Source organism: Oryx dammah, unplaced genomic scaffold, assembly GCF_014754425.2.
Source record: "Oryx dammah isolate SB20612 unplaced genomic scaffold, SCBI_Odam_1.1 HiC_scaffold_13, whole genome shotgun sequence".
NCBI lineage: Eukaryota > Metazoa > Chordata > Mammalia > Artiodactyla > Bovidae > Oryx > Oryx dammah.
The window spans coordinates 28,627,005-28,651,858 of NW_024070197.1; the positions used below are offsets into that span (position 1 = coordinate 28,627,005).

At 37.9% G+C, this 24,854-nt stretch overlaps 1 protein-coding gene across 2 annotated transcripts in view; it reads right to left on the reverse strand.

Annotated features, from left to right (window-relative positions):
• Positions 1–24,854, reverse strand: part of TANGO6 (transport and golgi organization 6 homolog) — a 177,277-nt gene that overhangs the window by 130,526 nt on the left and 21,897 nt on the right. For both annotated transcript variants that reach the window (XM_040253254.1, XM_040253255.1), the window contains exons 6-10: positions 23,765–23,927; positions 19,973–20,055; positions 6,547–6,659; positions 4,599–4,775; positions 1,407–1,539 (exon numbers count right to left, since the gene is read on the reverse strand). In XM_040253254.1, the coding sequence (XP_040109188.1) occupies positions 1,407–1,539; positions 4,599–4,775; positions 6,547–6,659; positions 19,973–20,055; positions 23,765–23,927 (669 nt within the window). The remainder of the gene's footprint in view (positions 1–1,406; positions 1,540–4,598; positions 4,776–6,546; positions 6,660–19,972; positions 20,056–23,764; positions 23,928–24,854) is intronic.

Genomic DNA, 24,854 nt, shown 5'->3' on the forward strand with positions numbered 1-24,854 from the left:
TTTACAATAAAAATCATAAACACACACAAAGAACTAGCCTGACAAACTACTTACTTTATCACTATTTTTATGATCTCTACCACTAGCCTCCCTTGAACTGAGGTCATATAACATTTCCAAAGCCTTTTTAGTGACTATTAGATGCTTTCACCACCAGAATTCTTTTTCTCTAGGATATTCAGAACTGAACTTCTACTAACAGGTAATTCATTACTGTGGGTTTTATAAGATTTTCCCTAGCTTCCATCTGTAAATTTCCTTGGGAATGGAAAACCTTAAGTTCCATAACAATGAATACTTTAACCACAGCATTAATAACTGACAATTTAGAGCAGTGGTGCCCAACTGTTTCTGGGCAATTTTGCTCTCCAGTGGGCACTTAGCAATGTTGAAAGACATTTTTGGTTGTCATAACTGGGAGATGACACAGACTTCTATGGGTAGAGGTCAGGGATGCTGCTGAACATCCTACAATGGACAGGAAACCCCCACTCAAAGAAACAAATACCTAGCCCAACATGTCAATAGCACCAAGGTAGAAGAACTTTGGTTTAGAGCAAAGCCCTTTGACTTTTTGAAACAAATTTTAAAGAAATCATCCAATTAGGAGAGTATTTTCTTGGGATATTATTTACAGTGAGTGGCTGCACAGGGGTATGAATGTGAATAAGAGAGGCAAGAAACCTCAAAAAAGTATCCCCCACTTCAATTCTAGGAACATTAGCCCGGATTTCCTCCTTGCATTCTCTCAACCCACACCAACCTTAAACTCCATAGACATTCTCTTAGAGTGGACATTTTCTTTAGGGAAAATACCAAAGAAGGCAGAGATCAATGACAGGGAATCAGAGACACTGACTCATGGTCTCTAACAATGCAAATAAGGAGTAACAGGGTGTAAGTTACTGACATTGGAGCAAAAGAAAACAAAACCACCAGACTAAGAAATAAACCCGGAAAAGGTTTCAAGTGGCTACAAAATGAAATGAAAGAGGCAGAACAGCTAAATCTCCTTTGCAAATACCTGACAAAACAACAGTCAGAAAGGATGAGGGATTATTCCACAGCTGTAAAACCTGCTATTAACTTCAAAAGAGTTCTTACTGTCAACACAGAGCAAAGATTAACCCTTTTGTAGATCAATCGCTTTACTTTGGTCATCTCTAAAAATTCAGGGGAGATTACCTCGCAAAGGAGTTCGACCCTATGTGTACTGCTGAAGGTAAATTTCTTTTTGACTGAACAAAACGCTACTTAAAAAAAAAAAAAAATTACCCTATGGACTTTATTTCTCCTAAATTAAGACCTAATTTTAGAACTTAAAATTATGACTGCCTGGCAAATTCAAAGGAGCTCCTGATACCACCGTAGAATAAAAATGACATTGAGCTATACACAATTCTTACTTTCAAGCAGAAGATGAAGAAGTCACCTGCTAAACCACATTCCTGGCAATGGGACAGTAAGCCCCCAAGGTGCTCCACTCGGCACTGCTCTGAGGACACCTTTTGGTACAGGGCTTCATCTTCATCTTCATCACTGCAATGCAGGGGGAGATTTATTTCCCAGAGTTATTCTTTTTTTTTTTTTGGAGACCCTATTAATAATCTTCTGAAGTAACATGTTAATTTCATACAGTAAATCATTATAAAGCTCAGAAACATTTAAATTATTTTCCTGTTTCTCCATGCTGAAAAAGTTATTTATTCTCAGAAGCTAGGCTATCACGTCTTGTATAGTCATTTGCTCAAATGGGGAAAAGATTCATTTGAAGATGGACGTTGAAACATCCCTATTGATATTATTTCAATAAGCTTCAAATGCAATGAGGAATTAAAGTATAGGTTTATGCATATATTCTGGTTCCTGAAGAAGAGAAGAGACAAGAGAAGGCTGAAAAGCGAGGCCAGACCACAGAGAATGTTGGATGCCATTCAAAGGAGCTTGGATTTTTTTTCAATGAGCTGCTAAGGGTTATGAGCAGTGGAAAAAAGACATAATCTTCATAGGAAGAGATTCAGTCAATCTCAGTGAGCCAATTGTTGACTTGTAAAAATCCATAGATTCAGAAAACTGAGTAGGCTGAATTTCCAAGTAATAATGTGGCTCAATTATCAAAAACAGTGTTGTGATTTCTGCAAAAAGTTTAAAGAAAATTCTCATAAGGTACTATGGCTTCTAGTTTTCATTCATTAGATAAGTGAAAAAGCCAACATATAATATTCTTATACCATATCATGTAAATAAATACAAAGGTACAGAAGATACACTAAAAACAAGACATTAAATCGTGTAAACTGTGATTAGGATAGTTGGTAATTTTTGTTTCCTCTTTATGCTTTTTTATATTATAAAAAGAACATTTACTACTTTTGTGATGAAAGAACAAAACTTCTTTCAGATTAAATTGAGGAAAAAAATGACAGATGTTGCTTCATTTCAGTGAAAAGTACAACTATTAAAGTTAATTTAGCAAACAGTCTCACTGGGCAGTATGTCCCAATCTGCTGGTTCACTAGTAACATAGTATTTATAATCCTTTAGTAGAATGAATCACCTAGAAGTTAAGTTTAGGATTACTTCCTATATTATCCTAGAATCTTTTAGAGATCAGTCATGTTATCTCCAACACATTTTCAGTTAGAAGAAAAGCTGAAATTGTGTCTAAGCTTCTGTGAACCATCCTATCAAAATTAAATACCATATTCAAAGATTCTTTAAAAAATAAAAAAAGACATGCTAACAATTACCTTCAGAAGCATTGTTTTATTCATTCCTAAAACTGCAATGGAAGAATCAATTCCAAATAGTCATATTTAGCTCCAGAAAAGTAAAAATTCTGGATCCAAAGATGATAAAATCAAAGCTGTTCTTCTAGAGTTTCTTTAATCAGACTTCTTATTGATAACTAGTGCTGCTGGGCAGAATGGTGGAGTGAAAGGTAAGTGGTGATAAAGACCACGGGCTTGGGGGATGAACACCATGAGCAGTTTTAGAAGAAATCGTAAACACACACACACACCACACACCACCACCACCCAACCATCCCAGTCTGGTACAGTGTCAACTTACTGGAGAAATGGAGTGTCTTCAATATGTAATGAAAGCTATGGACCCTATTTTCAGCAAAGAATCTGTATTTGCATATAATAAATCCCTTGTGTATAATTTCAAGGGGATTATAGAGTCCCAGAAGTCCATATTGGAGAAGGCAATGGCACCCCACTCCAGTACTCTTGCCTGGAAAATCCCATGGACTGAGGAGCCTGGTGGGCTGCAGTCCACGGGATCACTAAGAGTCGGACACGACTGAGTAACTTCACTTTCACTTTCCACTTTCATGCATTAGAGAAGGAAATGGCAACCCACTCCAGTGTTCTTGCCTGGAGAATCCTAGGGACGGGGGAGCCTGGTGGGCTGCCGTCTATGGGGTCGCACAGAGTCGGACACAACTGAAGCGACTTAGCAGCAGGAGTAGCAGAAGTCCATGTAGAGACCCCTGTTTAATGATCTATTGCTTCTGGCAGTGAATGGAGATTCATTCAATCACTGTCTATTTACTTTTTTTCCTGCCAAGGAGAGAAACTACAGTTTCAATAGAAACTATTGATTTTGACATACTTACACTAAAGACTTAGTAAGATAGCAGTAAGTTTTAACTGCTGGTAAGTCAAATACTATGAAATTTTCTATTCAGTCACTAAATTGGTTCCAGTCTAAACTTTTCCAAAGTGGTTTTAAATAAACATGACAGAAAATATTAAGCTCCTTTTGTTCAGGGGCATAGTTATAACTGCAAAACCTATACTGATGGTTCTATTTGCAGTCAATACTTTTTTTCTATTTGAAAAATAGAAAAATTTTCTGATTGAATAAGTGTTTTAAAACTTAACAAAAAAAAAACTTAATCAAGCTAACCATGAATAAAAATATTAGACTTGAACACTTTAACAAACAGCAGCACTTTGAATGTGATGTGACATTTGAATAGAGCAGCTGCCACCAGTTAAATATTACATGGACTCTGATCAACAAGAATTTATGTTCTGAGGTGGTAACATATACACATATCACCCAGAAAATGGAAATAATGTAAAATACATTTGTGAGACATAGGAGAAATAAATTATCCATCCCACTAACATCAGTTAGCTGCTTTCTAAACAATCCCTAAGAGAAACAAACCTCTATCACAAAATTACCGTAAGAGTGCTTTGAGAGAATTTCCCTTAGGAATAAGTCTGACTCTGAACACACATATACCATTTTGAATGTCAGAAAGAGAACTGGATTGTTATAGTGTTGAGGGTGAAAGGTGTTTGCCAATTACTCTGATTCACTGGCAAAGACTCTGCGAAGTAAGTGGGCTTGTTATGAAGCAGCATTGTGAGACTGCAGTAAACTGCACCTATTAGTTAGCATCTAGGAAAAACCTGGAGGATCATTTAAGGCTCACCTTTCACTTAGAGATTATAAATAGCACCTCAGCTGCTCATTTCTGGTTTCCTTTCTATCAGCGCCCCTTAGTGGACAAGTCATAGAACAGCCTTTTGGGTACAATTAAATCTGAAGAGAGAGCAAAGAATGGCTGGACTCACCACACGGCCTCTTTGATGGTGATCATAATGCCACCCTGAGTGGCAGCTCTAAAGTGGCACAGAGAATGGAGAGAGGGCACAGATTTGTCCAACCCTGCAAATCCTTTCAGGCTAGCAACTGCCTTGTTTCTCTCCAGTCTCCCCAGAATCCATAATAAGATCTCTTGGCAAAGTGACCTGGCAGAAAAAAGCAGTTATAAATGAGCTTGTTATCTTACTCTACATGTCTAACAAGTTAACACAGAAAAAGAAAGAAGAAACACAGAAAAAAGAAAGAATGCATGCAGGTTCCATGCATTCTAAACGCGGGCACAATCACCTAGTATTACCGACATGTGGGAGCGGAAACTCTGCTTAAGAATTTCAGAAAGCAAACGTCCTGAAATTTGATGAGCGACTGACTAATCTCTGGCTGTATAAGCAGCTCTGATATGACACATGAGCCCCACATGGTTTTTTTTTTTAATTCCAAGTGTACTCACTGCCTTTGGATCAGGCACTGTGAAAGAAAGTTGGCATGGATCAAACCATCTACCGTCAATGGGACCAATAACTGGTGACCAAGAAATAGTACACCACCAAATTCTTGCTGAGTCCTTATCCCCTCTTATCTGTACCAGTCAACTAGGATAGAAGTGGAATAAACGTTTGCTTCTTCCTTCTCAGTCTGATGAGACATGATAGTGCTGTGAGGACTTCAATTTCAAAACTAGAACAAGAGTTATTATAGGAATGGTCTTCAGAACCCAAATTCACACACTTACACCCTCCATCTTCCAATGTACTTTCTCTTGTCACTTTCCTCATGGCTGTAGGCTTCAGTGACACCCTAACCAAACGGCAATATGTAAGCTGTGAATAATATGCCAGACCAAGTACTTCCCTTTATCAGTTAACAATGATGATGATAATGACTATTTATTGAGCTTATAATTTGCCAAGGACAGTGCTATACACTTACTTCAACATAGTCTTTTTTTTTTTTTAATCTTTTTTTTTTTTTTTACTTTACAATTCTGTATTGGTTTTGCCATACATTGACATGAATCCACCACGGGTGTACATGCGTATAATAACCCTATGAAGAAGATACTATTACTGTGTATGAGATTACATATGGGGGGATTTCCAAACACCAAAAATCAGAATTCTGTAGGACTTCGGAAAGGACAGAAAATTTTTTAATTTTTATTGGAGTATAGTTGATTTGCAATGTTGTATTAGTTCCAGGTGTATAGCTAACTGAATTAGTTATACATATACATATATCCACCCTTTTTTAAGGTTCATTTCCCATATAGGCCATTATCGAGTATTGGGTAGAGTTCCCTGTGCTATACAGCAGGTCCTTATTATCTATTTTATATCTAGTAGTGTGTATGTGTCAAATCCAATCTTCCAATTTAAGTCTAATAAGGAGGGAGAAACAACACAAATCACTGTGAGAACAGAGTTGATACAAAATGAGTCCCACTTAAATTTCAACACAGAAGATTATTTTCTGGATGACTGAGGAACTCCTTCGTTCTCATTAACACTGTGCACAAATCCAGGCCTAAACTACAGAGTGCCACATTCAGATCCAGGTTTCCCAAACTTGATTTCTAACTGCTCACAAGGTGTTTATGGTCTAACCTCTATTTCCTCCTCCCCAGACATACAGTAGCAGTATTGTTCACTGGTCAAACAGGGGCATGCTCATACGTGTAAACAGAGATTTTCCCTCTGATGTCTAAAGCAGAGGCTGAGGAAAGTCATTCTAGAAACTAGATCCAATTCCCCTGCAATCTGCAAAGCGCTCTTTCTCTTCTAGAGGACTGTCAGAAGTTTTTCTGACCTTGAAAGAAAAAAAACAACTACGAAGGGGCATAAGTCACACTCAAAAGAAGAACAACATGCAAGAAAGACTTCACTGTTTACAAACACGAAGGTTCTCTAGGTTGTTTACCTTATATGAGACACGCTCTGCTTGGTAAAGCAGTAGAGAGAGAAGAGGACTCCCAGGACAGGAAGCAGAGAATCCACCAACACTGGTAAAGGTTCATTCCCGACCACATACACCTAGGGAAAAGGACACAGTGGCACAGTGAGTGCAAGGCCTGAGGAATGGGAGTCAGGGCCGAAGGCTTACCTTAAGCAGCGCTCTAGTCCTAAGGTGAACATTTTTAAGGCTAAGGCTAAGGGAAACACCTGAGGTTGGCAGACAGGTTGAAACACAGGGAGACTGAGATGAAGCATCACCCTTCATGCATGCAGCCTGAAGAACTGCTGGGGAACCAGGTAGGTGGACCCATTTTCTGACCTATTCCTTTCCTACTTCTGACTAGCTCAGAGCCTCCTCATCTACTGTTCATCTATACAATAATTATCTTACTGCTAAAGGCCCTGCTACTAGGACTAACAAGCAAACAGAAAAGCTTAAGACTAGATTTAAAAGAAAAAAAAGCAAAACAAAAGTTTGCTCTAGGTTTATCCTTTTTTTTTTAATATTTGTTTTTATTTATTTATTTGGCTGTGCTGGGTCTTAGTTGCAGCATGCAGAATCTTCTCCGTGTGGCATGTGGGATCTAGTTCCCCGACCAGGGACTGAACCCTGGGTCCCCTGCATTGGGAGCACAGGGTCTCAGCAGCTGGAGACAAGGGAAATCCCTAGATTTGTCATTCTCCAGATGTGACTGCCACATGGGCAAGCCCTATTCTCTCTAGTTCAATCCATGTGCACCCAGATCTGCACTGGCTTTATAGGGTCAAGCACGCGAGGGTGCTGAAGCTTATTAACAATAACTATGTCAAATATTTTATTTGTACCTTTCAAAAAGGATTCAACAAACTTTTCTGAATACATACTGGAATCAAAGTACTGTCCTAGGCATTGCACTACTCTGAATATCAAAGTGAAGAAGAACTGTTCTCTTTCATTGCTTGTGATCTAATAGGAAGAATAAAATGAGTTAAACCAATAATACTGTTATTATTATTCAAGGTGGATAATTTAAAATACTTTAGGAAGTGCTAAAATGCTATTCAAAACTCCAATCAAGCATAACAGGATTGTAAACTGTACTTAATTCTGTTCTAATAAATTAACTAAAACCTGACGGTGTCAACTGTAATCATAATAAAAGAAGAAAAAAGAGGCTCTGACAATGATTACCCACTTGACAATGGAACACACATATGTGTTCCAGGAACTATGCTAGGATTTTTATCTTCCAGGTACCAGGTTAGATTCTTTGAAAGAGTTGCCTCATTGAAATTACAGCAATCTCACAAATTCTGTATTAGCAGACCTATTTTTTTTTTAGTATAATTGTTTTACAATATTGTGCTAGTTTCTGCTGTACAAATGAATCAACTATACGTTTACATACATCTCCTCCCCCTTGAGAACCTCCCCATCCCACCCCTCTAGGTCCTCACAGAGCCCTAAGCTGAGCCTCCCTGCGCCATACAGCAGCTTCCCACTAGCTATTTGACACACGGTAGTATATATATGTCAGTCCTGCTCTCCCAATTTGTCTCACCCTCCCCTTCCTCCAAGGTGTCCGCATGTCTGCTCTCTACAAGCAGACCTATCTTAAAGGGTGAAGAAAGGAAAACTTAGAAGAGGCCCTAATTAACACAAAGAGGAGTGAGGTGGAAATCAATGATGTTTATGGGAAACTAAAGGTCAAGGAGGCACAAGCTGGAAAAATCTCTGTGCTTTTCCAGAGAACCCTGTCCCTTTAAATCAACCCTAATTTTTCATACTCCTTAAGCCTCCCAACTCCTCTGTGGAGCCTGATAACGAAGGAGCCAGCTTCCTGTGCATGATCTAATCTCCATAAGCCCAGCTAAATGAGGTACATTGTATGGCAGTGTTCAGAAATAATATGCAGGCCTAATTATGATATCACAAATTACAGGAGGTAAAAAAGGAGATCCCCCAGATAACGTAAGGGTCTATTGTTTGGCTCTGGATTGTGTGTTCCCAGAGGTAATCCCTGTGGAGCCATCCTTCCTTACCAGCATCTTCAATACAAAAAACTAAAAAACAAATGAAGCTAAATCTGTACTATTTACTGAGCCAAAACACTTCAAACTTTAACATGAATTCATATCAAGCACATCTCTCAGAAGGTATGCTGTTGTTGATAAATTCCTCCAATGCTTAAATATTTTTTGCATTTTCTGTATTTTCTTAGAAGGAACAGAAAAAACTGTAGTTATCTTATACAAACGAAAATTTTATCCATTTTTACATAAAGGTGCAGCATATGTTTACTGAGTGCCAATTTGTGAGATATTCGTGGTTCTAAGGATATAGTGGGAAACAAATTATCTGCTTCATTCTAGCAAGGGGACAGAAACTAAATAAATATAAAATATCAGGTAGTGAAAATGCTAGGAAGAAAAACAAGTTTAAAAGGACAGAGAGTGATGAGGTAAAGACCATGTGAAAAGAGGGAGAAATTAAGAGTAACTCTTATCAAGTCACCAACTAATAAACTATTAAGTTCATAGATAAGAACAGAGAAAAAATTTTTTTCAAAGTAGAAAGATTTAAAGTCTCCTCTGGCTCAAACTGATCAATTAGCTTTTTCTATGACAGCTCAAAGAACTTGAATGACTTCTGCTTGACACAAACAGGATTGCCACCTCCCTTCCAACATTCATTCAGTTAAAATTCTTCTTTGGACTGAGCTCCAATCTACTTCTCTTTAAATGTCCTTACTGGAGGTATATCTATTTTCCAAAAGTTTTGGACTGACCATCTAAAGACAATCATCAAAATCTGTTTTCTTAAAATCCACCCTACAACTGCTCTGCATCCTAATGACCAGACAGCATTTTACAGATGACAGACAAGCAGTGGTACTTATGAAATTGATCCAGCTTAAGTTCTACCTCTTCCATAGGCCTGCTATATTATTTCATTGTTCAACAGTTCATTCATTCATTCTCTAATTCAAATAACCATTAAGCATCTAACCACCATCAATGACTTTTCTTCCATAAATTCCAAAAGCATTTTAGAGCTTGTAACATATAATCAGTCCTTGCATATACAGTTATCTCTGACCTCTTCAACTAGCCTGGAAGGCAGAAGTCAAGTTTCCTACTTTAGCACCTGTAAGAATAGACGATTAAGTTGTGTTACCTGAATTTTTGGTGAATAAGCAGTTGAAACGCAGCAGTATACAGTTTAAAGGCACCCCACTGTTACCACTTTTATTAAGCAATCAGTAACAACCATTTATTGCATGTCTCCTCAAGAATGAACCAGGTATTCAGCTAAACATTTAACATATAATCAATCCTCACAAGAGTCTTGCAAGTTAAGACTCTCTTGCATTTTATTCTCACTCTAAAACCGTGGAAAACTGAGGCTCAGAGAAGTGAAGTTAGTTGGGCAAAGGTAGACTGTTAGGAAATGGCAGGGCCAGGATGAACCCAGATCTGTCTAACATAAAAGCCACACACAACCCAGAGACAGAAAACAGACTAGCAGCTCCCAGGGTTGAAGGGAGGGAGAAGTGGGAACCGAATGCTTAATGGGTATAGTGTTTACATTTGGGATGATGAAAAAGTTCTGGAACTAGCCAGTGGTGATGATGGCTGTGCAACACTGTGAATGGCACTGAATTATACATTTTAATATGTAAAATGTATAATTTTATGTTATGTGTGTTTTATCACATTAAAAAAAAAAAAAGAGCAAAGCATATACCCCATGGCCTCCCAATACTGATCTCCTCTTGTGCATAGTATTTTTCTGTCTTCAACCGTAACCCATACCAACTTTGTCCCTGCTGGAGCCCCTCAGAATCAATGAATCCCAGCTTGTTAGGCTATTTATAGCCCTGTTTCTGCAACCTCTGCAAAGTAGGGCTGAAGCTCCCAGTGGCACCATGGACAGCACCTCTGCATGGCCTCCTCTTCCTTCTACTGATAATCTTATAGCCCCTTTCTACCAAGGTTTCCATAAATCTCCAGGGCCACAATGTAGCCAGTCTCTTCCAAGGACAGCCCCCTCCTTCCAATCTGTTGCCTCACATGCAGGTTAACAGTGTGGTCTGCACCTGACATCTAACATTACTGTCCACTTACACTCCCAAAGTGAAATCTGGTCACTTTCCCCTTAATGTGGATGTTCCACATCCCTGACTTGTATCCGGAATTCAGGGAACCACAAAGGGACATGGAAGGCTGGGCTGATTCAGCCAATGCTGCAAAGCGATCTCTTGGTGCCAGCACTGACAAGGACCAAATGCACGAGGGGAAAAAAACCCTTGCAATGAAGTCACACCACAGGTGGAAAAAACTGCTGGGGCCAGTTTTCCTCCTAATCGCGTGCACATCAGGCTGGCGACAATACCAACTGAAGAAGCAACAAGGCACAATAGGTAAGTTGTTCTTGCGCAACCAAGGGGAGGATCTGACTGCCCTACCTCTACGCTCTAATACCCAAATGTTGTGGAATTTCATGTGCAGTCTCTTTCTAGTGGAGAGTCTTCCCTGCTCACTAGGAGGCAAAGTGGGACGGGGATTCAAGTTCTGAAACACAATCTAATACTTGTTATCTTATTTCTTCCTGTGATAAAGATGTTCCATATCATTTAGAAGTTTCCTTTTTTTAGCAGTAAAACTATCAGGTGTGTTACACATAGGATTGCTTGTAAATACTTCCACTGACCTGTTGAGAGATTTAACATGAATCAATTGACTTCTCTGAATCTTTGTTTCCTTATCTGAAAAATAAAGTAGTAGTAGTAGTAATGTTAGTCACTCAGTCATGTCCGACTCTGTGATTCCACAGACTGTAGCCTGTCAGGCTCCTCTGTCCATGAGATTCTCTAGGCAAGAATACTGGAGTGGACTCCCATTCCCTTCTCCAGAGGATCTTCCTGACCCAGGGATCAAAGACAGGTCTCCTGCATTGCAGGCAGATTCAGAAAAATAAAGAGGTTGGCTTAATCACGCTTTAAAACTCTTTCCTATCTTATCCAGCATTCTCTGACTGGACTGCAAGTTTGCTCATGGTGGTCTATACTTTTCTGGTACCTCAGCCATTGAGCAGTAAGACTAGTTGAAAAAAATGAACCATTCCTTCCTACCCCCAAATATCTGAAACACTGACTCTTCAACTTGACTAAGATATAATAAATTTCTAACCTTTCCTCACATGCTCTCTGTTCCATCAGTTCTGAAGTTAATACTCTAAAGACCCTGTTTAGCTGAAAGGCTTCCTCATACCGCAAGGGTACTTAAGGTATCTGTACAACTAGGGATGACCAAACAAAATACCAAGAGATGGGAAAGCTAAAGCAGGGACAGGAGAGACAGACTCTCAAGGTATCTTTTTAATTCTCTGGTATGAAAAAGCCTCTCTGAGAATAAGCGAAATGGTGCTTTGAAGAAACGTGGAATTTCTATAACAACTTGTGACTTTTTCAATATAAATGCATAGGACAAGACACAGGGGCAAAATAAGAGATCAGTATGTATCTAGTAAAACCAAAACAGCTCAGAAAAGATTAGACAAGGAGACAGATGGGTACCAATGACCCCACTGGCAGCCTTGGGATTTCCTCGTTCCTTTTTGGGGATTTCCACATCCATTTAGGAATGCATCTTGGCCTACTATTACAGATCCAGCCCTGGGAAGAGGCGTCTGTGGTTAAGCCTCACAATCCTTCATCTAAATCTAGAGGACTGCTGCTCTGACAAGTAAGAGAGGCATGTTTCTGGGCGCTCTTAAAACTATAAATCACACTCTACTGTAACTCTTTCTTTGCTTGATTGGGAGCTCCTTGAAGGTAGCAGCTGATTCTTAATCATTTCCCTACTTGTAAACCAAGCAGAATGGCATTCAGTAGGTACTTGGTAAATTTTTTGGCATCTGATTGACTGAATCAAAGAGTGAACAAAGTAGACTGGATGCTGTCTACTTTCTCAAAAGTTGTATTTTTGTGGGGAAGCCCTCCCTATTTTCACTTTTTCTTTTTTTTTTGTTTTATTTTTTATATAATTTATTTTTTTTTACTTTACAATTCTGTATTGATTTTGGCATACATTGACATGAATCCACCACGGGTGTACATGCGTTCCCAAACATGAACCCCCCTCCCACTCCTCTCCCCACAGCATCTCTCTGGGTCATCCCCGCGTACCAGCCCCAAGCGTGCCATATCCTGCATCGGACATAGACTGGCAATTCGATTCTTACATGATAATATACATGTTTCAAACAAAAGCTGCAGCATCTAGAAATTATCAGTCAATGCAAATTAACTAAACAGAATCACAGAACTTCAGCCACGGAAGGAAGAGCAGATTGAATAGGAAGTTTGATTTTATTCTATTAACTTGTTCAGCATCTAGCTTCATGTCTGGAGGGCTGAATTTCTCGGGGAAGACTGACTGGAAATCTGAATTTAAAAAGAAAGGAAAAACTAGGAGGAAACAAAACAGTCAAAAGTATTAAGAATAAATATGTGTTTCTGTTTCAAAGCAAAACAAAACAGAAAGCAGCCCTCATGTGCTCATTGCATAGACTTCCATCATATTGTTAAACACATCCCTTCGACACCCCTGCAGAGTAGCTGCAAAAGCACCGGGAAGCACTGAAAAAGCATCTAGTAGTCTACTGGTTTAGACTCCGAGCTTCCAATGCAGGGGGTGTGGGTTCAATCCCTGGTTGGAGAACTAAGATCCTACATGTCTTATGGCCACACACACCCCCCAAAAAAAACATAAAACAGAAGCAATATTGTAACAAATTCAGTAAAAACTCTAATTGAAAAAAAAAGGAAACATGCCTGTGAACTTTGTTTCAGCCACCTATATGGTTGCTCAAATCTATACAGTGGGTGAACACATTTAAACCTCTCCAGGTCCCAGTTTCCTCATGTATAATGTAGGCATTAAAGCTTTTAGCATAAGCACTGATTAAGATAATTCATGTTAAAATATTTTGTAAAATTTACAGCCACGTGCAAATGTTAAATTTAGTCCTAAATATTTTATTATTGTTGCTGCTACTGTAAATGTAACAGCTTTCTTAATTTATGGCCTTATCTTCTGCAGAGACGTACGTGTACAGAAATACAAATATGATGAGGCTATTCAGAATCAAGCTGACTAAATCCTAACACTGAAATTCAGTACAGGCTGGAACTTGATTTTACCCCTGTTAAAGATTAAACTAGTCAAATGCTGGCTTCTAAAATATCCCAGTGATCCTTTTGATTAGTAGTGTTCCAGAATTTCTAATGCACTTACTGAGTTTAATTAAGACTTGTAAAAAGCAGAAGAACCAAGCAAGTTACTTAATATAGTACTTTGCACTGTTCATGCTTTCAGAGCATAATGCATAAAATAGTCTTTTAAAAAGAGTTTCCCTGAACCAAAAAGGAACTGATGTTTTTTGAGCACCTATTACAGAATATGAGCTTACCAAAAGTTACTTTATTCATCCAGTAGGCAACTCAAGTGTCAAATTTAAGTGACCTAACATCACCTAGATAGTCAACCCTGGAGCCAAATTCCAATCTTAAGTCCATTTGACTCAAAAAGCCAAGTGCTTTTCACTACATTATACCACAGAATCTGAATTGAAGCATTTAAAAAATTTACTGTTTGAATCTCCCACATCCTTGAAGGATTTTTTTTTCCCAGTTCTCTGCATGTTATTCAAGGTTACAGTTCAACAGGAGACGGAAACATCCAGAAAGAATGACTGCCTTTAGGGAGCGTCCACAGGTGAAAGGGAGACTAATGTCTCACTGCAGAGCCTTTGGCACTTATTAAATTCGTACCTTGTGCAAATATTATCTTTCTAAACAAAGAAAGAGTAAGAGAGAAAGACAGAAGGAAACATTGGTCCTGGGACCAGCTCTGCCACTCACTCGTATGGTTTGGGACAAGTCACTTCACAATCTTTTGGATTTTGTTACCTTTACTGTAAAAGGAGGGATTAATTTGTCAAAACCCAAAGAATATACCACATCAAAGGTGAACCTTAATGTAAACTATGGACTTAGGGTGATATTGACATGTCAATGTCAGTTCATCCACCATGACAAATACACCATCCGGTGTAGGATGTTGACAGTGGGGGCAGCTTTGCACATGTAGGGGCAGGGGATACATGGGAACTCTATACGTTTCACTCAATCTTTCTGTGAACCTAAAACTGCTCTACAACATGAAGTCTATTAAGAAAAAAAAAGGATTACACTAAATAATTTCTAGAATTCCTTCCAGCTCTAAGATTGCAATATTCTAATTTACTCCACACAAATCATTAAAAATTCAGAAGGTGGAATAAACTGGTCAATCTTTCATTAGAAATTCATTAAGATTAGATGCAGGGGTGGGGTGGGACAAAGACTTGGATAATTAAAGTCAAGATTTCCTAAACCTGGAAACAGAGAGAGAAAATGGAAATAAGAATGTAAAAAATAAACTAGGTCCTTTCTAGCCTTTCCAATCCTGAAACTTATTCTGCCATTAGGGAGTCTTGGGCAAGCACAGTGAGGAATACAGAGAGGCAATATCCCTCCACCTCCAGTATTGGATGCTGGCCAGTTCTCTTAACAGCAAGAAATGTGCTAATCAGAAAGAACTGGAATTCTTTTTTTGGCTGGGCCACACAGCATGTGAGATCTTAGTTTCCCTATCTGGTATCAAACCAGGCCCCCTGCATTGGGAGTGAAGAGTTTTAACCACTGGAATGCCAGGGAGTTCCCAGAACTGGAATTCTTCTATCCTGTCCTACCCAGAAGCAATCTCCATGCCATCTGGGCCTCTCTTCACCTCTGTAGGTAAAGAAAAATACACAAATCCCTTTCATACCAGGGAGGACAAAAGAATATAAACATTCTAGAGATCAGGCTCCAGACACTCAGAGGCAGGAGACAGAAAGGAATGTCACTGAACTAAAAGCTATTTGAGAGGCATATACCTTTTTTAGCTTAATTTTACCAGAAATAAAATACACACATAGAAATGACGACAGTTATTTATGCAAATTAAGTACAAGTGGCTACGCCAAGTTTTCACTTCAGTTTGACCAGCACCTGTATATATACTACCTGTACTGCTAAGAGCATTCCACCTGGCCCACAAGGGTCACCTGGCTCCAGCCCGTGCCGTATGTGAAGGAAGCAAATATAAGAAGGCCTTCCCTTGCCATTGTTCCTGCCATAAAATTTTCATTTAGAGAGCCGGTAGCTGATTCCTTTAAATACCAAAATGTACTTATATTCTAACAATTTTGGAAGGAATTATACCTAAGATGAATTGTGTGTAACCTTTGCCTTCTTAAACAAAGTACACTGAACATAAAATACTTTGTTTTTCAACTGATAATATACTCTTTGGGGGTATATTTTTGTGTCTCCTTTCTTGATCTTCTATGCTCTTGTCACTGTGCCTTAGTCAGTCTAACTTCTGTTACTTCTAATTCTGCTGTGGTCTTTAAAAGATAACCAGTCTGATCAGGACTGCGTATAAAGCAGAGATGAAACTGGCTCTGAGGACTAAGAGACTTTGAGTAAGACTAAGAGGGCAGCCAGTTGGACATCTGTCGTAACACAGGTGACATGGGATGTTAAATTGGAAATGTCAAGTAAAGCAACAAGATAAAATGCACTTAAAACTCCAAAGTAAGACACCAGACTTTGATGCGATCAAGACGATAAAAACTCCTCATTCGGAAAGAGGGTAGGAAAGATCAAAGGTGCGGATACCGAGAAGTGACTTATGAGGAGGATTTCTTCAGAAAAAGCTGCTGGTGAGAGTGAGTCCCACTCCACAATCCACCAATAACAAAAAGATAATAACCCAACATAAAAACAGGCAAAGGCTCTTAATAGAAATTTCTCCAAGGAAGACATGCAAATGGCCAGTAAGCACAGACAGTCTGTTCAACATCATTAGCCACGACGTTGTTGTTATTTAGTTGCTAAGTCGAGACTGACTCTTTTTGCAACCCCATGGACTATAACCTTACAGGCTCCTCTGTCCAAGGGATCTCCCAGGCAAGAATACTGGAATGGGAAGCCATTTCTTTCTCCAGGGGATCTTTCCAACCCAGGGACTGAACTTGTGTCTCCTACATTGCAGGCAGATTCTTTATCACTGAGCCACCAGGGAAGTATGTATGCCTCATTAGCCATGAGGGAAACATAAATCAAAGCCAAATAAATATTTTCTTAAAAACCACCAAACACTGAAGAGTCAACTACAAAAGACCACATATTATATAATTTCATTTACATAAAATATCCAGAATAGGCAAATCTATAGAAACAGAAAGTAGATTAGTGATCGCCTAGGGTTAGGGGCAAAGCAAGGAGAATGGGAGATAGCAGCTAATAGATTTCTTTAGAGGCATAAAAATATTGTTAACTTAGATTGTGGTAATGGCTGCACAACACTGTGAATATACCAAAAAAACTGAATCAAGTATGTAAATGGGTAAATTGTGTGGTATGTGAGTGCCATCTCAATTAGTCTGTTAAAAAGACACAAAAAGAAAGAGAGCAAACACCAGAGCTGGAAACGTTCCCAAATGCCTCTCTAAAATTAAAACACCCTCTTGTACCCCCTCTTGTTTCCGAGTGAGTTGCTGGATCAATCCAACCACCCCAGATGTTTTCCTTATTTCCTGCCTTTGAGCTGTACTCTATAATTTAGTATTAGCAGAAAGTTAATAAAGACAACATACTCTTTGTTGCTCAATTTTACACCATGTTTACCATTTTCCTCCAACATACACATTTCCTCTGTTTTCCTTCTGCAGCTGAGCTGCCAAAACCTTGTAGAGGGAATAATTACCCTTCTGTACCCCTTCCTGCTTTCAAGACGGTCCCAGTCCTTGTGCATAATCAAGTGTCTACAGCAAACTAATGTTTTGCCTGTCTCTTCAGGAAGTTTTTACCTCACTCAACTGTTCACTATGAGGGGATTTTCCCCCCTCATGGGGGGCAAGAATAGGAGAAATGGACAGGACTCACTATTTCTCCATCTCTTTGATTTTTAGAGGCTAATTCACTTGCCAGAAAGAAGTTGTCTTGCTTTTTCTTCTAAAAGCAATTTAATGACTTCCACTGAACACTACGAGGAGTTTGTACCAAAGTTTAGTCAAAATTAGTCCTATCCCTACCAGCACTTTCAAGTCTTTCTAACATTCCACACCTGACTATTTTACTATTTTTCATCATAGTATTTCTTAGCTGGAATATGACTGAAGATAATCTTTCTAAAAGTTATTTGGGCCTTATTCTCTAATTCAGAACTTTTGCTTTCTAGACTGTTCTGTATAATTTCTTGTCTTCATGTTATCTGAAAAGTACTTGCCTACTAACAGGAAGAACAGGATATAAGAACTTCCTTTTCGTAAGTCTCTAAATGAGGCATTAAATAAAAACAAACAGTATTATAGCCACTAAATCATCATGTCTTATTTTATCCATGAACAATTTAATTCTGTGCTTGTGTGCCAGGTCAATGTTATTAAGGTTATACTCTATTTTTTTCAACAGCAAAATTTAATAAAAGGTTAGTGAACATCAAACTTTAGGAAAAAGTGACTGTTACAGAGAATGAATTTTGAATTTTTAAGCAGCATGCATTTACATCTACCAATTTATTAGTATCATACATAAAGCGTAAACCTAACCAAACCAAAAGCAAATGCCTTCCCTTTGGGTTTTTTTTGGCCGTGCCATGTGGCATTTGGGATCATAGCTCCCTGACTGGGGACTGAACCTGAACCCCCTACATTGGAAGTGCACAGTCTTAACCACTGGACCACCAGGGAAGTCCACATCTGCCTTATCTGAAAGAACATGACCTAAGATTAACTTTATACCCTTACACACTGCTGGGAGCAAAGTAAAATGGTACAGACATTTTGGAAAATGATCTGACAGTACCTCAAATGATTAAAACACAGGATTACCATACGATACAGCAATTCCACTTCCAGGGATGAGAAATAAAAATGTATAAACACACAATAACTTATACATGAATATCCAGAGCACCATTATTCATGGCATCCGGTTCCATCACTTCATGGAAAATAAATGGGGAAACAATGGAAACAGTAGCTGACTTTACTTTTTTGGGCTCCAAAATCACTGCAGATGGTGACTGCAGCCATGAAATTAAAAGATGCTTACCCCTTGGAAGGAAAGTTATGACCAACCTAGAAGCATATTAAAAAGCAGAGACATTACTTTGGCAACAAAGGTCCGTCTAGTCAAGGCTATGGTTTTTCCAGTAGTCATGTATGGATGTGAGAGTTGGACTGTGAAGAAAACTGAGCACTGAAGAATTGATGCTTTTGAAATGTGGTGTTGGAGAAGACTCTTGAGAGTCCCTTGGACTGCAAGGAGATCCAACCAGTCCATTCTAAAGGAGATCAGTCCTGAGTGTTCACTGGAAGGATGGATGTTGAAGCTGAAACTCCAATACTTTGTCCACCTCATGTGAAGAGTTGACTCATTGGAAAAGACCCTGATGCTGGGAAGGATTGGGGGCAGAAGGAGAAGGGGACAACAGAGGATGAGATGGCTGGATGGCATCACCAACTCAATGGACATGAGTATGAGTGAACTCCGGGACTTGGTGATGGACAAGGAGGCCTGGCGTGCTGCGATACACGGGGTCTCAAAGAGTCGGACGTGACTGAGCCACTGAACTGAACTGATGATAACTCCACATTTAACTTTTTAAGGAACTGCCAAATGATATTCCCAATGCAGCTTTACCTTTTTACATGAAATATAATTCTGAAAGCTACTTACTCTTGTAAATGTTTTTAATAGTATGATATCATTATAAATGCATTGAAATAAATTTTAAAGAAGAGTATTTACCCCAATGCCATCTGGGCCTAACAGTAATGGATTTCATTTTTGTTAAAAATATATATATTTAAGATTATAATCATAGAGAACATATAATTTATATAAATATTTTTTCACCTTTACTGTATATTTAGGAAGTCATTTCCATAACTCATTTACTCAAACATATTTCTTCATGATGATGATTCTATCAAAAATTATAAAGTAGATTCAATATTATCATACATGTTTAGGAAGCCTACAGTATTGCAAATGTCTTTGTCAATTTCTTCTAAGGATATGCTTTCATCAGTGGCATATGCACTTAAGAGAATCTGAACTGCTTAAGATTCAAAGTAAATGATAAAATTAACAGCTTATAGTTTCCAATTTTCAAAGTAAAAAGATTTTGATGGTTTGGAATTTAAGATTAGTAATTCCAATCTTGAAGAATCAGTTTAAAAGACAAAATTATTTTAAAAGACTAAGTACAAAGATTAACTAAAAATATTAGTGACTTAAATTACCAACCTTATATATATCCTCAATACATTGACTAAGTTGTTCTTCTGTCACCAAAATGGTCCCTGGCACCATATCACTCTCTGGAATCTCTAAAGGACAAAAAACAAAATTACCCATGCTCAGCATCTCAATGACCTAAGGAAAAATGCTTTACTAGAAAGTTTGGGAAGTAACAGCTGAAATTAGAAAATCAACATGGTTACAATATAGCACCATTCAAATACAATATTTCACAGAATGTTTCATTGATTACAAACATGCATCGTTATTTTATGTATCAATAAGAAAAAAAAAGCGGTGCTTACAAGTAACCTATGAAACATTATCACTTAGAATTCTAATTCTAAATTAATGAATGGGAAGTTGGAGATTAAATTAAATGAAAATGGCAGAATCAATAGCTGTATCTGGGTTACTTGGTACACAGATGTTTATTATACTATTCTCTGTACATGTATTTGAAAATTTCCCTATAAAATGTAAAATTTTTTTATTTAAAAATTTTAATTAAATTTTTTTAATTTAAATTTTTAAAATATAAAAATTTAAAAGCTGAACTTTTAAAACAGAGCTTTTTTAAAAAAAATTATTAAGAGAACTTAGATTTATTTTACAGTTTTGTTATATATCATTCTTTTTTTTCTTTGCTATTCTGCATGGCATATAGGATCTTAGTTCCCTGACCAGGGATTGAACCTGTGCCCCCTACAATGGAGGCATGGAGCCCTAGCCACTGGACCACCAGGGGAAGTCCCCATCATTCCTGATAAAAGCTAAATAATTGGAATAAACAGGATAAAGAATTAAAACTTCACATTAATTAGTGTCCAACTCTTCTGAAACATTTTTGGTATCTGTGTTGTGCCATAATATATTGACCTCTGAGCCACAGAGTGCAGTGATGTGATATCCTCAAGAGCCCTTGGTTTTATTACTGTCATCACAATTTTCTTCAAAGTCACTGACATCCATTCTACAAGTTTTAACACTCACTTGCAGACATACACAATACCACAGTTGCTACCTGGCCAACAATGACAGTGAGACACATCCAGATATCAGAGTTACTACAATGTGAAAGAGATTTCCAAAATAAAAGTTTTCTTAATATGAGAAAAAAGTGCATCTTGGAATTGATAAAATATGGTAATTCATCATACTTGCTACATATCCCTAAAAAATATGCTGCAATATGAAAAACAAAATAAGAAAGCGTATACGTTAAACTGTTTTCCAGTGGCAATGATGGGGTTTACGTGTAAGAACAGTCATATTCTCACTCAGTCCTTTTTGTTATCAACAGATGTTATATGCAAAACATGTAGCTGGCATTACAGATGTAACCTAACGTGTAAGAATGCCAGGTAAAGAGATGCCCAATAAATATTCTTTGAATGAATGAATAAGGCCCAGGACAAAGATAACTGGCCCACAACTGGACTGAATCTAGGCCTCCCAAGCATAGTGCTCTAGCCGTAGTGTCAGTCACTCAGTCATGTCTGACTTTTGTGACCCCGTGGACTATAGCCCGCCAGGCTCCTCTGTACTGGAGTGGGTCGCCATTCCCTTCCCCAAGGGATCTTTCCAACCCAGGGATTGAACCCAGGTCTCCTGCACTCCAGGCAGATTCTTTACCACTGCACTACCTGGGAAGCCCTAGTGCTCTAGCCCAGGGCTCAAACTAGAACACACACTTGAATTACCTAGTGGGCCAGTCAAAACAGTGCTGGGCGCAACATCAGAGTTTCTAACTCTGTAGGTCTGAGGCAGAGCCCAGCAAGTTGTATTTCTTATCAATTCCCAGGTGATGCTGCTGCTTCTGGTCTTGGGACCACACACTGAGAACAACTGCTCCAGACTAAAGGAAATACCTGGTCAGTCACAGGCAAGAAGAGAAACAGATTAGGAATGAGGTATGGTCTCACATGAAATTACATATAAATGAAGTCCTAGGCCTTGATGACGAGTGCCAATAGAAATAATACTTCATTTTTTGAGTCATTTTTTGAGGAATACACTAATCCCAGACTAGATTTCTATTAAATACATAAAGGAATTTTAATTATTTATTCAAATATCATGTTTATCGTGTTTGAATAATCACAAGTTCCACTTCACCAAAGCTCAATTTGGTGAAGCTTTACAAGCACAAGAATTAGGCTTTCTTTATCCTCACCCACTGAATATTCACTGGAAGGACTGATGATGGAGCTGAAACTCCAATACTTTGGCCATCTGATGCAAAAGAACTGACTCATTTGAAAAGACCCTGATGCTGGGAAAGATTGAAGGCGGGAGGAGAAGGGGATGACAGAGGATGAGATGTTTGGATGGCATCACCGACTCAACGGACATGAGTTTGAGTAAACACCAGGAGTTGATGATGGACAGGGAGGCCTGGTGTGCTGCAGTCCATGGGGTCGCAAAGAGTCAGACACGACTGAGCAACTGAACTGAACTTAAACCCCTCTACACAGATTCAGAAACACTTATACTATAAATGACTTCTATAAAAAGTCTACACAGAACTAAACTGGGCTTAACCACACATAAATTTTTCTCTTTATTTTTAACCTCAGAAAATACTACTATGGAAAGGTTTTGTTTTTTTAAAAAACTCACTAAAAATGCTGAAATGATACTCTGTATCCTAGCACTAACCTCAATAAAGCATGAAAATATACAGAGGGAAGTGGTTAAAAGATATTAAAACACATGGGAGGGAGGCTCAAGAGGGAGAGGAGGTATATATACAGTTATGACTGATTCTTGTTGTTGTAGGGTAGAAACCAACACAGCACTGTAAAGTAATTATCTTCCAATAAAAATAAAAAACAAATACACTTAAACTCTCTGGCCAAATCTGGGAAAATCTGAGCATCAAAATGAATATAGGAATATTCAGTCATCCACTGAATCTGTTTTTAAAGAGATGAGGCAAGGAGAAAACAAAAGCTCTTCCTTACAGAAGAATAACAACTAGCAAAATAGAAACAATTAAAAAGAAAAAAAAGAACATCACCATTTTACTGGCAAAAATTATCAGGGGATACCAAACCACAATATGAAGAACTGCTTGGAGACAGGATATTCACACGGTCTCCTATGTCGACCATCTCATAGATCATTATTAATTAAAAAGGGAGGAAGGTATTTTTACAGTGGAGAAATCTGGTTGCTACCACCTTAATCAAATAATCACATTTAACTTCACTAATGGAATAAACTGATGACATGTGTCCATAATCTGATGGACTGAAAAATAAAATTGTATACAGTATTCCTGCCAAAATGTTTAACCTGGATCTAATCACGAGGAAACAATCAGACAAATACAAACTGAAGAATGGTCTATAACCTGGGCTTCCAAAGTGTCAGAGTAAAGACCATTAGGGATCTATTCTACATTAAAGAATTAATGTAACAAGTAAATGCAATGTAATTTTTAAAAAACAGATATAAAGGAAATTCTTCGGACAAATAAGAAATCTGAATAAAGTCTATATATTTGAGGATGTCTGCAACTAACTCTCAAATGCTTCAGGAAAAAAAATATGTATATATGTAGGAAGAGAGAAAGAGAAAGTGAACATGCCAAAATGTTAATTATGTGAAGTATATAGGGATGAGACAATGTATTCTTCTTAGAACTTCCATGAGTGGATTTTTCAAAATAAAAAGTTGAGGAGAAAAAAACAAAAGACACTGAACTACATAGACTTAAGTCATTTAAATCCAAAACACAGAACAAGGTCCTTTAGAGGGACCCCAAACCACTAGACAAGGTTCCTTGTTTACCTGCTGTATTTAAACATCGATGAAGAGGAGCTAACACGGGCTGAAGTAAGTACTTGGCTGCCAGTTGTGGCTGTTCTCTTGACATAGTTAAAAAGGCTGTGGTGGCAACTCTCTGAAATTGTCGTGCTGCCAATTTATCTTGAAAGTGAAATAAATCCAAAATCTAAAAGAAAAATTCCATAAGGTAAATACCAGAGTCTTTGCAAGAAGCACTACAACAACTAAGAAAAGAACACATTTCACATTAATTTCTTTACACCAAGAAATAAATTCACTGCAGTAACACTGATCCAACAGAACTGTTTGTTTTTTTTAATCAATTTAACAACCCAGCACCAAAGGGTATGAGAACTGAAGGAGCTATGTTTTTATTAAACAATTTTATCAGATTTATAAAATATGTGTAATTTGTAGAAAATCTGGAAAATAATTTTTAAGAAAAAAAATTCCAAATTACTATAAACACTTTTGGTGTATTTTTTCCAATATGTTCCCTGTATAATTCTTTCCTCTTTTCATTTGAGACCGTACTTAATATTCAATTTTGTGTATTGCTGAAACCTCCTCATATTGTTATAAATTCCTCAAAAATATTATTTCCAGATATTCAGCTTTCCCCCAAAATTTTGCTATGATAAATAGCAATTACAGGGTAAAGGCATATAAATATATTCAGAATCTGAAGAGCTTGTCAGATCTGACCAAGGGTCTACTTTATTCTCAAAAAATAAACATTAAAAGACAAAAACCAAACAAACAAACCACTGATCTCTCATGTTTGAGTCTAAGTACCCAACAGAAAAGTGCATTCTGTTCCTGGCTTAAAAGTGACTCAAACGTTTTGTAGACAGGAGAATCCGCTGTCCCAAAACTGTATGTGATCTGTGATGCTGCCAAAAACAGGCTCAGCAAGACTAAAACCTATGACTTGATTGTCTCATTTCCTTAAGTGCCAACATTATAGCTACTAGTTTTAGAAAATGTTTACCCATCATTGCAAATAACTTTATCCTGTAAGATATTTTCTACTTAGTATCTTCCAGTGTAAGATTTTACATCACGATATTTGTTCCCATGCATGCTTCCCCAT